The 15,000-nt window shown below is 45.3% G+C and overlaps 1 protein-coding gene across 6 annotated transcripts in view; it reads left to right on the forward strand.

The window, feature by feature from the left end:
• The window catches only part of PIGX (phosphatidylinositol glycan anchor biosynthesis class X), a 462,292-nt gene that overhangs the window by 160,259 nt on the left and 287,033 nt on the right, over window positions 1-15,000 (forward strand). Inside the window, exons 5-6 of one of the 6 annotated variants that reach the window (XM_044070317.1) lie at window positions 6,123-6,161; window positions 6,844-6,998. The exons of 2 other annotated variants lie outside the window; for them this stretch is intronic. In XM_044070317.1, the coding sequence (XP_043926252.1) occupies window positions 6,123-6,161; window positions 6,844-6,854 (50 nt within the window). In that variant the 3' untranslated portion in view covers window positions 6,855-6,998. Of the gene's footprint in view, window positions 1-6,122; window positions 6,162-6,843; window positions 6,999-14,069 lie in introns of those variants that run through there. 3 more of the 6 variants (XM_044070311.1, XM_044070314.1, XM_044070312.1) reach the window with 3 other exon arrangements.

A 15,000-nucleotide genomic window follows, 5' to 3' on the forward strand; every position in this document is an offset into this window, starting at 1 on the left:
CTCTGTCTTCCAGATCTTCCAGGAGCTTAACGGAAGATTATGTGGAGAGAGTAGTGCTGAGACTCCTGAAGTCCTCTACCTTACCTAAAATGTTGGCTCCGACCCAGTCAGTTCCAGGGCCACTTGAGATCGCCACCCCTTCTGTGATTTCTCCTCCGAGCCATGCTGGACTTTCTGAGCCGGAGTGTTCGGTACCGCTGGTGGAACCCTCTGTTCCAGCTCCCCTTTAGGTTGTTTCAGAGCAGAGTTCCGCTCCGATACACTCTGCCGTCCGTGGTGTGTAGGAGCTGAAGCTCCCCGGTCAGCCCCAACAGGGACGCCTGGAACCAAACCTCTTCGGTTCCGAGCCTTCCTCTCGGCATGTCGGCTAGAACCTTCCTCTCGGCACGTCAGCTAGGGCGAGCTCTGACCCTGCATCTTTCTCTGAGCCGATGGCTCTGGAAACCGATGGCATCCTTGGTCTCCTCCAAGCCGGAGAGGTCGGCATTCAAGAGGAGTGTGCTGTCCCGAACATTTGCTCCTACCAGGGGTACCGACACACTTCCCCTTAAAGCACCTACTCCCTCTCTGGACAGCAGAGATCCGCAGCCTTGGGAGCCACCGGCTGGTGGCCCCCATTCTTCCTGGACCTCCCCGGAATATCCTTCTGAGGAGCCCCTACGGAAGAGGACATGCAAGAGGAAGCATTTAGACTCCCAGGACAAGTCTCTTACCCTCGGGAACCATCCTCTGATGTCTCCTTTTTGTAGACATCCTGGAGAGCATTAAGCAGAGCTGCGGCTGGCCCACTGTCACCCCTTCTGATGAGTCTGTATACCTGAAGGCTTTCGGGTCTCAACCTTCAGCCATCTTGGGTGTTTCCACCCTTCGAGCTGTTTGAGCTAGTTAGTCGGAAGGTGTGGGATACCCCTGATGCTGTGGAGCCAGTCCCCAGGAGACCAAATAAGTTTCTATCTGCTCTCAAGGAGAAGGAATTTTTTCAAAGGGTGTTCCCGTAGATGCCATGGTGGTGGCGGCGGCCACTAAGAAGGAGTTAGCAGAGACTACTACTTCTGTTCATCTGCCGAATAAGGAATCTCGAACGATGGACAGATACGGGAAGCATATCTTTTCGTCAGCATTTACTCTTACATCGCTGAACTACCTTACACTTCACGAGGCTTCAGAGAGATCACCATAAGGAGTTAGTCTCTGCAAGGTACATCCACTGAGGGAGTCCCTGAGAAGGTGTCTGCCCAGTTGTCCACTTTGAATTCTGTTGTCAACTCGTCCATGAGGCTCCTCTTTTATGCAGCCGATGGAGCGAGCAGAGCAGCAGGTTTAGGAATTTCCCTAAAGTGGCATTCCTGGATGCGCTTGTGTAATTTTGCGGAACCGTTCAAGTCTACCTTTACCAACGCCCCCTTTGACTGTTCTTTATTGTTTGGACCAAAGGTAAAGGACACTCTCCCGGTGCTAACAAAAAGGGAAAACTCACTTTGCTATGGGAGTACGTTTTGCCATACCCTCTAGACTGTATCCCAAGGGTCACAGAGGTGGTAAAATGTGGTTCAAGAAGTACCAGAGGTTTTTCCAGGATGCACAGGGTGACTCCTCCTTCAAAGGCAGAGGAGAAGGAGGAAATGGTAGACGTCTGCCTAGAGGTAGGGGCGTACCGCAAACCAGGGAGGCCGTGATTCATTTCAGGGCCAGCCTTACCAGCGCTCCTGATGTGGGGCCTGTCTGTGCTTCTATGGAGCCGGTCGGGGGTTGCATATCTTTGTATCCAGAAGCCTGGCTAAGTATCACTCAAGATGGATGGATATGAAGAATTATCACGAGGTTATTCCATACAGTTTTCTCTGCCACCTCATGTTCCCAAGAGGATCCCAGATGTTCCACCCAATCACAGGTATCCAGCAACTGTGGAGGTCAACAAATTGCTGGCAGAAAGTCATCCAAATGGTCCCCGCAGACCAAATAGGATTTGGAACTTACTCCAGATTCTTTTTACTGCCAAAACATACAGGGGGACTGGAGGCCAATCTTGGACCTCGGCAAATTAAACGAATCTGTACAGAAGGACAAGTTCCCCATGGTGACACTGCAGTCTATACTCCCATTACTAGGGAAAGACACCTGGATGTGCTCAGTAGACCTCCAAGACATTTACTACCACATACAAATGGACAGGGCGTCAAGGAGTTATCTACGCTTCCGGCTGGGAGCCAGTCACTACCAGTTTTTTGCTCTGCCCTTTGGTCTCACCACAGCCCCCAGGGTGTTCGCCAAGTGTATGGCAGTCGTGACAGCTCACCTGAGATGTCGAGGATTCCAGGTGTTTCCATATCTGGATGACTGGCTCCTGACCTCCCCCACCAGGCATCTACTTCAGACCAAGGACGCTACTATTCAACTCTGTGCCCAGTTGGGGATTACTATCAATTGGGAAAAATCTGCTTTCCTGCCCTCAAAAATTTGTGATTTTTATAGGCGCAGAAATAGACACAGTAGCCATGTTGGCTCTACTTCCAGTAGAAAGGGCACAGAATCTGGTTCTTCAAATTCACCGTCTTCTCCCCCTCCGGAAAGTCAAAGCCAAGACTGTAACTGAAGCTTCTAGGGACCATGGCTTCTACCATACTACTAGTACTGCTGGCCAGACTACACATGTTGGATTCTTTAGTGGCTCCTGTCGTCCAGTGATCCAACAACTACTCTTAACTAATCACATTTTGTTAAACAGACTCTTGCAAGACTAACCTCATTTGGTGGATTCAACCCAATCAGTTAACCAAGGGCACTCCATTTGTCCCTCGCCAACCCGTTGCCACTGTGACCACGGATGCCTCACAGATGGGGGGGGGGGGGCATTGTCTAGACAGGACTATCCAAGGCACATGGCAAGATCTCGAGGCTCATCTGCATATCCATGTTCTAGAGATGAGGGGCAGTGCTGCTGGCGTTGCAAGCACTTCACGATTTTCTTCCTCTTGGGACGATTGCAATATATCAACAAACAAGGCGGAACCAGATCATACCCACTCCGAGGCCATTCGAGTTTGGAAATGGGCGATATCTTCCCAGCGCTTTCTGGTATCGACTCGCATCCCGGGGACAACCAACATGATAGCCAACAAGCTCAGCTAGGCAATTTTGATGTCTCACGAGTGGTCTCTGAAGTAGGAAATAGCGGAGCAGATTTTCTGCAGATGGGGACAGCTTTGCTGCGATCTCTTTGCCAGCCCAATCAATGCCAAATGCAGCAGCTATTTCTCCCTCATCCTCCCTCCGGGGGGAGTCACCGAGAGACGCACTTGTTCACGATTGGCCTCTGGGTCTCCTTTATGCTTTCCCTTCCTTTCCTCTCATATCCAAGATGATTCGGAAAGCGAAATTGCTGGGAAGCAAACTGATCCTCTTTACTACTTACTGGCCTTGACAGGTTTGGTTCCCCTTTCTTGGGCCTCACCTTCTAGATCTGTGGATTTTGGACCCAGTGCCAGATCTCTTGATGCACATGTCAGGCTCGTTTCACCCCACCCTACACACCCTCAATTTGACAGCTTGGCTGCTCCAGTTCCATCCTTAGTCAGGCTTCACGCCTTCTCACCTTCTGTGACTCGTATCCTTACATCCTCTCATAAACACTCCACTAGGAAATTATATTCCAGTAAATAGAGGAGGTTCTCCCTGTCTGGGCTGAGGAAAAGAATGTTGACCCTTATAATGCTTCTATTCCAGTGGTTTTGGAATTTTGTCTGAACTTTTCCACCAGGGATCTGTGGCTGCCACAATCCGTGTTCATTTGGCAGCGATTTCTAATTTTCATCTAGGTCTACAAGATTCTAATCTGATGTCACATAGGTTGTGCAAAGACCTTCCTTAAAGGGTGCCACTTTAAAACCCCCCTTTCAGGAACCGGTTGCTTCATGGGACTTGAATTTTCTGCTATCCAAATTTAATGTCTCCACCCTTTGAGCCTTCTCATTCATTGCCTTTTCCAAGACAGAAATTTCAATCACATCTGCTAGAGGAGTGTCAGAGTTACAAGCACTGTCTGTCAAACCCCCTTATCTGATATTTCAGAGTATCTCTTCGAACTAATCCATCCTTTGTCCCCAAGGTTTGTTCCCATAACACTTTGAACCAATCCATAGAGCTTCGGTGTTCTTCCCTAATCATTCCAACTCGGCAGAATACAGGTTTCATCAATTAGATGTTTATAGACTATTACGTTTTTATTTGCACTGGACTAAGGAATTCAGGAAGTCGGACCAATTATTTCCTTCTCCGACTCCAGATTAGGTCTACTAGTTTCCAAAGTGACGCACTCTTAATTGGATCTCTAGCTGTATAGCTCACATTTACACTTCTGATGGTAAGCCTTTACCTTTCAAAATTAAGGCTCATTCTATGAGACAGGGTCCCCACTTGATAATATCTGTGAGGCAGCAACTGTGGCTACCTCTCACATTTTACTCATTACAAATTGGATTTGACCTCTAGGGGTAGAGCATCCTTTGGTTCCACGGTACTCGGGAGTATTTTTCCTTGAGCCACCCAAGAATAAGGTGCTAGGGACGCTGTCCCACTTGTCAGAATTAAGGCTAGATAGGACAACAGAACATAAGTTATGTACTCGCCATAACGTTTCATGTTTGTAGTCCATCTCGCCCTTCATTCTTACGAACCCACCCTCCTACCCCCATCCTGGAAGTATCTGGAGACAGAAAAATATTATTCATTGTAGACCTTTTTATTATTGGGTTCTTTCTATATGGTTATTTCTTTTAGCAGCAAACAAGATCTGGGGATTGCACTGGTGCACCATGGGATACCTACCTAGCCACGAGCCAACTAGAAGACTTTGAGCTTGTAAAAAGGCCGAGTCGGAGCAGAGGATCTGCTCCGAACCCATGTGTAAGAATGAAGGCGAGCTGGACTACAAACATGGAACGTTATGGTGAGTACTTACTTTTTTTTTATTCACTACCTCCAAAACCTCCTCCCTAGATAAAACACTAATTCATAATTACAAGCAAAAACAATACTATCCTAGAAGTATGACACTAAACTACTAGGAGTACTCCTAAATGATCAACTAAAATTCGGCAAACCTTTACAAGTAAATATCAAACTCCACAAAAAAGCTTGGTATGCTATACCACCATAATCGTTATCTCTCCTTCCACCGGGCTCATACTAGCCAATACTTCTCATCCTTTCCCTCATATGGTGCATCTATCCTCACCAACCAGCAATCCTCCCTCAAAACAAAACTATCCTCTTGCTGTAACAACATATCAAAATTTGCGGCAGGTCACAGAGCCATTTCTCACCATTGTAATTCTCCAACTAAACTGGCTTGAGCTACCTAACCTCCTCGCTTATACCCAACTCATCCAAGCACACAAACTCATTTACAACCCCTCTTTGTCCCTCCCTAGCCACTACCTTTGAAATGCATGAACCAGAACGACTTCCAAGATCTTATCAAAAACTAATTAAATTGCACAAACCCACACGTCCAGCTGGGAATCGCCTAATGTCCTCCTCGCTTGCACGCCTCTGGAATTCTCTACCATCTCCTATCCACATCACCAGCAGTCTCTCCTCAGTTAAAACCTTGCTGCACTCGCACCTAACTTCACAATGGAAGTACTCCTGTTCCCATTTTACCTAATCCTTCTAATATCACTTCCTGCTCTCCTAGAACTAAATACGCCATCACTGCCTCCTATAGTTCCACAGCTCTGTTAAACTAGTTGACCAACTACTTAAGTTACCCTATGCTGCTATATTGCTGTTTAATGAACTATACTGATGTATTCGATCATTGTTAACCTTTTGTTATCATATTTACTTTGTATTCCTATGAGATAATCTGTAATGTATATGTGCAGTGTGTACTATGTATTTGTATTTTTCTTGAGTTTTTCTCCCCAGGACTCCATTGAAAACGGGCTCCTTGTAGCCCAATGGACTGTCCTGGCAAACTGCAAATAAAAAAATAAATAAATGTTTACAGGAAGACACGAGTCTGACTACTCAGCCCTGGGATTCTTCAGTCGGACAGTTGTAGGCACACTACAGCAGCAGAAAGGAAGATGCCTTTGCGTAACACTTTCTTTCTTTTTCAGGGAAGAAGTTGGGGCCGTACTACAGTTTCAAGAAGCAAGGTAAGAGAAACAAATGGATTTTTTTTCCTTTCACTGCTGTTAAACATGAGTGTATGTACATTGCAGCTACTTGCATAGAGGGTATCTACATTGCTGCTATGTATGATAGTTTGTAGTGCTTAAGAAAAGTGTCTTGTTGGTGCTTCTACTTGCATGCTTAAGGGCAGTTTTTCTTCCACTTGTTTAGGAATTGGGCAACTGTATTGCAATTGCTGCCTCACCACCAGGGTTGCTTGCATGTGTACAGGGGGGTGGGGGAATGTGGAATAATGCATGTTTCAGGGGGGGTGGAATGCTGCATTTGTATAGGCGGTTGGGGATGTGGAATGCTGCATTTGTATAGGCGGGTTGGGGGATGTAGAATGCTGCATGTGTATAGGCGGGTTGGGGGATTTGGAATGCTGCATGTGTATAGGTGGGTTGGGGGATGTGGAATGCTGCATGTGTTTAGTGGGTGGGGGGATGTGGAATGCTGCATGTGTATAGGGGGTGGAGGGGTGGAATGCTGCTTGTGTACAGGGGGGAGGGGGATATGGAATGCTGCATGCTGCCATTACCTTTTGTTATGCTGTATTCAGTGGTCTCATTTTAGTTGCCTAAGGTACAGGTAAACTCCTTTTGACTGTACTGTGGTGGTCCACCTCGCTGCTGAAGTCTCCTTTTCAAATGTGTTTTTCTCTAGTTCCTTTGTGAAGATTGCAGTGGCAGACAGCTTGCTACTTTTCTTTTGAGAACTCAGAACTTGGCACATTGTACTGTCAATTCCTGGTTGCTACAGTAGCAGGCACCAAGCTGAACGAAGAAGTGCCTTCTGAAAGGGACAACTTCAAGAAGCAGGTAACATAATGACATGGATTGGGCGTACAGCTTAATTTTAACATGTTTTGTTGCTGCCTCTACTTGCCAAAGCATATATTGTGCATTACATGGTTAAATGCCCACTTTCTTGCTTTAGCTTAAAAGATAACTACCCCAAAAAGGACCAAAGAAAGCTTTTCAGCACATCTTGTACATCCCTGCATTACTACTGTTTCTATATCAATGTAAGTGGTTTATTTTTGCAACTTGTTTTACCTCAAAATGGCCTGAAAGGGCTCCATGTTGCAAAATTTTCTTTTAAAATCGTTTTTGCCTCCCTATTGTCATTTTGTAGTGATAGAGACAAACACATAATGAGAGATGTTTTACTGTAGTGGTCTTTTCTCCTGTCTTAGTGGTCATCTCTGTTACAGCATTTTAATGAATATTTGTTATTCTTTGATAATGAGCAACTAACTCAATTGCTTTATGTCAAAGTGTGAGAAATCTGACCCCTGTGAAATGCATTGGAGAAATATGAAGATCCTAGATCCTGCTTTATGCTGCATTCAAATTTTTGACACTGTAGTTTAATTGCTTCTGTTATCCCCCCCCCCCCCGTCCACTCATTGACTTCCTTAGATAAATTCTGTATATGTATATATAATGCAAAAATGCTATAACAAACACCCCAAGAAAGTAATCTGCACTTTTTCAAAAATGTGCAGACTCAAGAACTTACAAAACTCAGGGAGGTAGATGAAAATATTTCATTTTACGTGGTACTATTAGTTTGATTTAAGTGGAAATAAAGCTGATTTGTGATATTAAAAAAAAAAAAAAACTCCACATACACTTTTCAGATGTAAATATAAACATACTAAATTTCCAACAGTTTCTTTTGTTAAACTCGGAACTGTAAATTTCCAGCAGTTTCTTTTGTTAAACTCCTGAACTATAGCTCCAAGCTACTCTGTTTATCTGGGTATGATGCTTGTAATGTGACTGTTCAGGCACATTTAAATACTAACATTAGAGATGTCATTTTTTAAAGATTCTGTAGCTTGCATCAGTGATCTAACCGAATTGCTCTGTCATCCTAGCTTATGTTACGTAATAGATGAAACAAACATAGGAAAGGTGCAATTTCCCAGAAAGGCAGACAAATTCATACCTAAAATAAATAAATGCTTTTTTCTGTATGTGGCAGGGAAGGAGAATCAGTTTGTGAAAGAAAAGCTTTCCACTTGGGTGGAGTTATTTAAGGCCAACATATTTGTTTTTGTTATATGTGCTGCAGTTTGCAGAGCATGTGGTTAGTGTGTACAGTCATGCTTTACTCTTACTGCTTAAGATAAAATTTTGCTTGATGATCATCGTGCATACAGCTGCAGTCATAAGATGGGTTTTCCTGCCGTCAGGCGGGTCCTCGGTCGGCCGAATTCCAAAGTCTAGGTCCGGCGTCGGTTGTCGCCACGTCCTCCCTGACGTCAGTGCGACAGGGGTATAAAAGATCCAGCTGATGCCATTTTCTTCAGTCTTTCTTGCCGCGTGGTGCCCGAAGCAGAAGCAGTTCGCAAGTGCCGGTCGGCCAGCTCCTGAGATTACGAATATTTTTCAACCAAAGTCTTCTTGAAAGCTAAGTACCCCGTTGGGGAAACTTTTCTCGCCTCTGACCGATGTCAGACAGTTAATAATTGCATTTCTTGTGGGAAGCAAATACCGCATAAGGATTTTCATTCCCTCTGCATTCCTCGCCTAGGCCCAGACCACGACGTCTCGGCCTGTCGTTTTTGTGCTACATTCAACAGACGCACTATTAACCGTCGGGCAGAGTTCGCCCAACACTATTTCGGCAAAAAATTTAATTGCATTATGTCGTCGGATACTCAGACTCCAGTTTTAAGTAAAAGACACAAAGATAAGGACCGACATACAAGGTCTGCGACTTCTACCGACACCACGCCAAAGCCGACTACAGGTGGACCGGTGCTCAGTGAGGCGCCTACGCATCCCCTGACTACCGACGACGCTTCATTGGCGGTGTCTTCTGTGCCCGAGGTCGCAGGCTCTTCGGCCCACACCCAGACTACAGATACCGAAGCCACTATTGGCGGTGAAACTCAGTTTAGATAGACCTGCCACCTCTCAAGGTGTCTACAGGCCTTCCTCTTCTTTTTCCATCAAGGCTTTTACTAAGTCTAAATCAGCCATGCATACTAAAAAACAAGCTCCACAGGGCCCTTCTCAAGGCCCCATGCCTAAAAAGCAGATGCTCAAAATGGCTGAGGATTTGATTACTCTTATTAGGGGTTCTCAACTCCCCCTGGACAAAAGACCCAGAGTGGAGGAAGAATCCCCCTCCTCGGACCAGGCCTCCATTATTTCAGAACATTCTGAAGACCAGGAACATTCTTACTCCCCTTTTGAAGATTCTGATGCAGAGGAGTCCATTCCCTCTGTGCCCCCCCCCCCGAGGATTACTCTTTTGGGGAAACCTTACATGGCCTTCCCAGTGGAAGTGTTCCCTCAGGGTAAGAGTACTCGAGACTCCAAGAAAAGGCTTAGGGATTTCCTCTTGCTCCCTCAGCACAGGCCTCTGGCTATACCTCCTGTCTTAGACATTCTAGATGACGTGTATTCGGAGGCCTGCCTTAACCCAGATTCTTTACCTCCCAGCTCCAGTCAAGCCTGACTGGTATTACCGGTTTCCTGACTCACACCAATTCCTATACAAAAGCCATGCGGCTGACCCGGAAACTATATCACAGGGTCCCAAGGGAATTAAGGCCTCCACTGCTAAAAATCCATTACCTTCAGAGAGATTCCAGAGCTTTAGAGAGGTGGGGGGAAAAGGTTTACACCTCTGCCACCTTAACCATGAGGGCATTAAACTGTCAGTTCCATATGTTAAAGTACCAGCAATTTCTGTTATCACAGTTGAGAAACAAAATGTCACAACCTGAACAACCAGACTTTTGAAGGAGTTGCAGGATTTGATGCATAGTGCAGAACAAGTGCAATGTGGTTTTGATGCTTTAGAGGCCTCATGTAGGGCTGCTGTTACAGGATCAGTCATACGTAGACATGCCTGGCTCAGAGCAAACCTTACCAGATCATGTCAAAGCTAAATTACTAGATGCCCCTCTGTAAAAAGATGTATTGTTTGGTGTTAAAGCTGAGGAGGTATTAAAGAAAATGGAGGAGAAGGCAAAATCAATGCAAACAGTAAAAGATTTCCTACAGGTACAACCTCCACGTTTCAGTAGAAATTGGCCTAGCAAAAATTGGTCCTTTCCAGCCATGGACAGACCCCAAAGAGGTAGATATAGGCGCCCGAGGGGTAGAGGGCAATCTCAAGGATCATTTAGAGGCAGACAATGGCAAACACCCACACAAAAAGGTGGTGAGGTTAGTTCGCAGCCATTCAGAAAGCAGAACCAATAACTTTCCCCTTTGCATGCCAAGCAAGGCTCAAATGGCAGCACCTTTAGGCGGAAAACTGGCATTATTTTCGAAAAATTGGCATATTGTCACAAAAGACAAATGGATTCTGGACATTAGACAGAGGCTACAGATTTCACTTTCACACCCTTCCAAAAATGAGAGGCATGCCAAACCTGCCACACAATCAAAGGGCAGAGGCACAAAAACAAATTTCAGATCTCATGGACATGAAAGCTATTCAAGAGGTACCTGTACAAGAACAGGGTCAAGGTTTTTATTCCAGACTATTCCTGGTACCAAGGAAGGGAAAAGATTGGAGACCTATTTTGGACCTAACCATCCTAAACACGTTTTTACTCGTGCCAAAATTCAAGATGCTCACATTACAGCAGCTTCTTCCCATGCTGGGCAAGGAGTCTTGGCTGGTAACATTGGACCTCAAGGAGGCATACCTGCATGTCCCAATCGGACAAGATTGCAGAAGATAACTTCAGATTTCTTGCAGGTTCAACCCATTATCAATTCTCTGCATTGTCCTTTGGCTTATCTACTGCGCCCAGAGTGTTCACGAAATGCCTGGCATCAGTAATCGCCTACTGCAGACTTCAAGGGATACATATATACTCATATCTGGACGACTGCCTGATCCAAGCGGACAGAAAGCACATACTTATGACACATGGCATTTGTAATGTTGTTGAATTCTCTGGGATACACAGTCAACAAAAAGAAATCAAGGCTAATACCCTCTCAAACTGTAATTTTCCTGGGTGCCAGCTTGGATACAAACACCCAGATGGCCTACCTCACGCCAGAGAAACAAGGGCAACTAACTCAATACTTCAGAAAACTGGCAACTTTCACCAGGCTGACTGCAAGGAAAATCCTGCAGGCTCTGGGATTCATGGCATCTTGCATCCTACTAATCCCATGTGCAAAGCTGCATATGAGGAAACTTCAGTGGTACCTAAAGAACTTATGGTCTCAACACAGCCACAGTTTGGAAACAGTAATACCACTAATTCCATGTCTTCAAAAGGAATTTTTGTGGTGGGCTCAATCATGCCAAAGAAACACAGGTCTCCCATTCTGCAAGCCTCAAGCAAATCAAATCATCACAACAGACGCCTCGGACTACGCTTGGGGGGGGGGGGGCGCAGATGACAGATCGGTGCATTCAGGGCAAATGGTCCCAAAAAGAAAAGCACCTACACATCAATCAGAAGGAAATGCTAGCAGTAATAAATGCTATTTTAGCTTTCAAAGACCTGCTGCATCCAGGCCAGCTATTGATAAGGATGGACAACACCACAGTAATGTGATACATAAACAAACAGGGAGGTACCCATTCATACCCCCTATGCAGGCAAGCCATGTCTCTTTGGAACATGGCTCTGGAATTGCAAATCTAGCTACAAGCACAGTACCTGCCAGGCAAGGAAAACACACTGGCAGACAACCTAAGCAGAAATACGACAGATCCACACGAATGGAAGTTGCATTCTCAAGTTTTCACAAAGATAACTTAAGCATGGGGAAGGCCAGACATAGATCTCTTTGCCTCCAACAGAAATCACCAATTGGCAAAATTCTGCTCAAGGACCTTTCATCCACAGGCCTGGAAAGTGGACGCACTCTCCTTCAGTTGGGCAACAATGACAGTTTATGCCTTTCCACCTCTCCCTCTGCTGCCCAAAGTTCTATTAAAAACCAGAGCAGACAGACCAAAGATGATTCTCCTTGCTCCAGACTGGCCAAGACAACACTGGTACCCACTGCTGAAAAGCCTGACGCATTCCCCACCATGGATCCTGCCTCTAATGCCTCTTCTGCTGACTCGGCGCAACTTCAAAACTATTCAGTCAGCTGAAAACACTCAATCTAGCCGCATGGAAGATTCCTTAAATTCACAACAGGCTCTACTCTCCAAGGAGGTGCAGGATGTCATTTTGGAGGCCAGAAGACCTTCTACAAGAAAAGCCTACTCTGCAAAATGGAGACTGTTTTGTGCCTGGAATGAGAAAAAGGGTAAAAATCCTAGAATACTGAATTTACCCCAAATATTATAGTACCTAGCTGAGATGCTAAGCAGTGGACTTTCATTCTCCTCCATCAAAATCCATGCCTCAGCCATTTCTGCAGAATACAACACTGATCCTCCTTTATTCTCTCACCCCCTCTTAAGACAGTTCCTCAGAGGGGCTAAGAATATAAAACTCCCAAGAAAACAACCAGTACCTGCTTGGGACCTCAATTTCATACTAGAAAAACTGACCTTGCCTCCTTTTGAGCCAGCTGCTTCAACAGAACTGCAATACTTGTCTTGGAAAAGAGCCTTCCTCCTGGCAATCACTTCAGCTCGCAGGGTTTCGGAACTACAAGCCCTCATGGCTGTGCAGCCTTTCATCATTTTCCATCAGGACAGAGTTACCTTACGAACCAATCCGTCCTTTATGCCAAAGGTAGTATCCAGGATAGCCTTGAATTAGGCTATCCACTTACCTACCTTCTACCCTAATCCTCAAAACAAAGGGGAAAGACTACTACATTCCTTGGACATTCAGACAGCTGCGTTGGGACAGAACAAAGCCTTTCAGAAAATCCGAGCAACTCTTTTTGTGTCCTGTGCTGCAGGAGCTCAAAGGAAGCCTATTTCCAAACAGACCATCTCAAAGTGGATAGCCCACTGCATACGCTTTTGTTACTCTTTTCATGGTAAATCTGTACCTGCAGGCATCAGATCTCACTCCACAAGGGCCACAGCTACCTCTGCAGCTTTCCTCAGGGGGGTTCCTACCAAAGATATTTTGGAAGCAGCCACTTGGACTTCCGTACATACCTTCTCCAAGCACTATCACCTACCATTATACTCCAAATCTAGAGCAGGCTTTGCCACTGCAGTCTTGCAGGGCATCATGGCTGCTCCTAGTTCCACCTAGTGCCCCTTTTATAGCTTTGGGATTCTACCCATCTGTTATGACTGCAGCTGTATGCACGATGAACATAGTACAGTTTTGTACCTACCATAAATGTAGATGTTAGAGTGCTAATACAGCTGCAGTCCAGGTTCCCCTCCCTCCTTCCCCTCTTGGGACAGGCCTAGCTGCTAACACCTCCTCATACAACCTGTTTGGGGTATTCTTTTATGGTTTATTTGCTTGCAACTACTGTTTTTTGATTGTATTGCATTGCATTATTACATAATTTTATGTATTGCCTTCCTTCTGGGGGGCACCTGACATCTGGGGCAAGAAAAACTGAAGAAAATGGCGTCTGTTGGATCTTTTATACCCCTGTTGCACTGACGTCAGGGAGGAAGCGACGACAACCGACGCCGGACCTAGACTTTGGAATTCGGACGACCGAGGACCCGCCTGACGGCAGGAAAACCCATCTGTTATGACTGCAGCTGTATTAGCACTCATCTACATTTATGGAAGGTACAAAACTGTACTTTTAGGAAATTGTGCTATCCCAACTTGCAAGTTTACTAAACTGCGTGTATGTGTGTTGGGAGTTCTACAAATGCAAAGTAGTTTGTGGGGATGATCTGCTCAGCAATCTTTAATTTGAGTTTAATTTTTCAGCTTTGTATTTCCAATTTAGAAGAACTGAAATTTCCAATTAATGGGTTTGAGTTAATATTTTTTTTTTCCATTTTAGAGAACACAAGGACACTGTACAAGACACAATGGCTGCTTTTGGGAAAAGAGGACTGGATGCAAGAGGGACTGAAAGTGCCACTATATCACTGGCTCCTGCAAAGAAAACTAAAGGCTTCTGCAGTAGTGGTAAGGCTCTGGAGCAAAACTACAAGTGGGTGCGTTCTGTGACTAATGCGGATGCATTGGCAAAGTGCGTTTTCTGCAAAATAACCTTCCCCATCAAGGGGGCTGAGGAAAAGGCCCTGAAGCGTCACCAAATGTCTGAGCGGCATCAGCAAAGCCTGCAATTACAGGAGCAGAACTCCTTCATACCAGAATGTGCCCAGACACATTCCCCATCTAGACAGTCTTTCAAAGTTACTGCAGCAGAGGTTACATCAGTGTACCATGGGATGAAACATAATCACTCTCGCATGTCTTTGGACTGTGATAGTAGACTGGCACAGGTAATGTCCTCTGATTTGGCAATCGCAACAAAAGTGCGTTGTGGGGCAAAGGCTGACAACATTATGATGAATGTACTTGCACCTTATTCAGAAGAGCTCTTTCTGCAGGATCTAGGATCTTCATACTTTTCCATTTCATCTGATGCTTCCAATAAAGGAAATAAAAAAATGTTCCCGTTGGTACTTCAGTACTTCCACCGCAGTGATGGCATCCAACAGAAGCTCCTTGACATTTACGAAGATCACAATGAGTCTGCTGAATCTGTAGTTACAAAAATCAAAGATATACTATTACAGAAAGGACTGCAGTTGCAGCAGGTGTCCAGTTATAGTGCAGATAATGCTTCTTTCACTTATTGGAAACATCACTCCATTTCTAAACATCTCCAGACTGAGATGCCGCACATAATCCCTGTTAACAACTTGTGCCACGTGTTGCATAACTGTGGTAAAGATGCCAACAAGACCCTTGCAAAATATGAT

This window comes from Protopterus annectens, chromosome 4.part1, assembly GCF_019279795.1.
Source record: "Protopterus annectens isolate FY-2018-M chromosome 4.part1, PAN1.0, whole genome shotgun sequence".
NCBI lineage: Eukaryota > Metazoa > Chordata > Ceratodontiformes > Protopteridae > Protopterus > Protopterus annectens.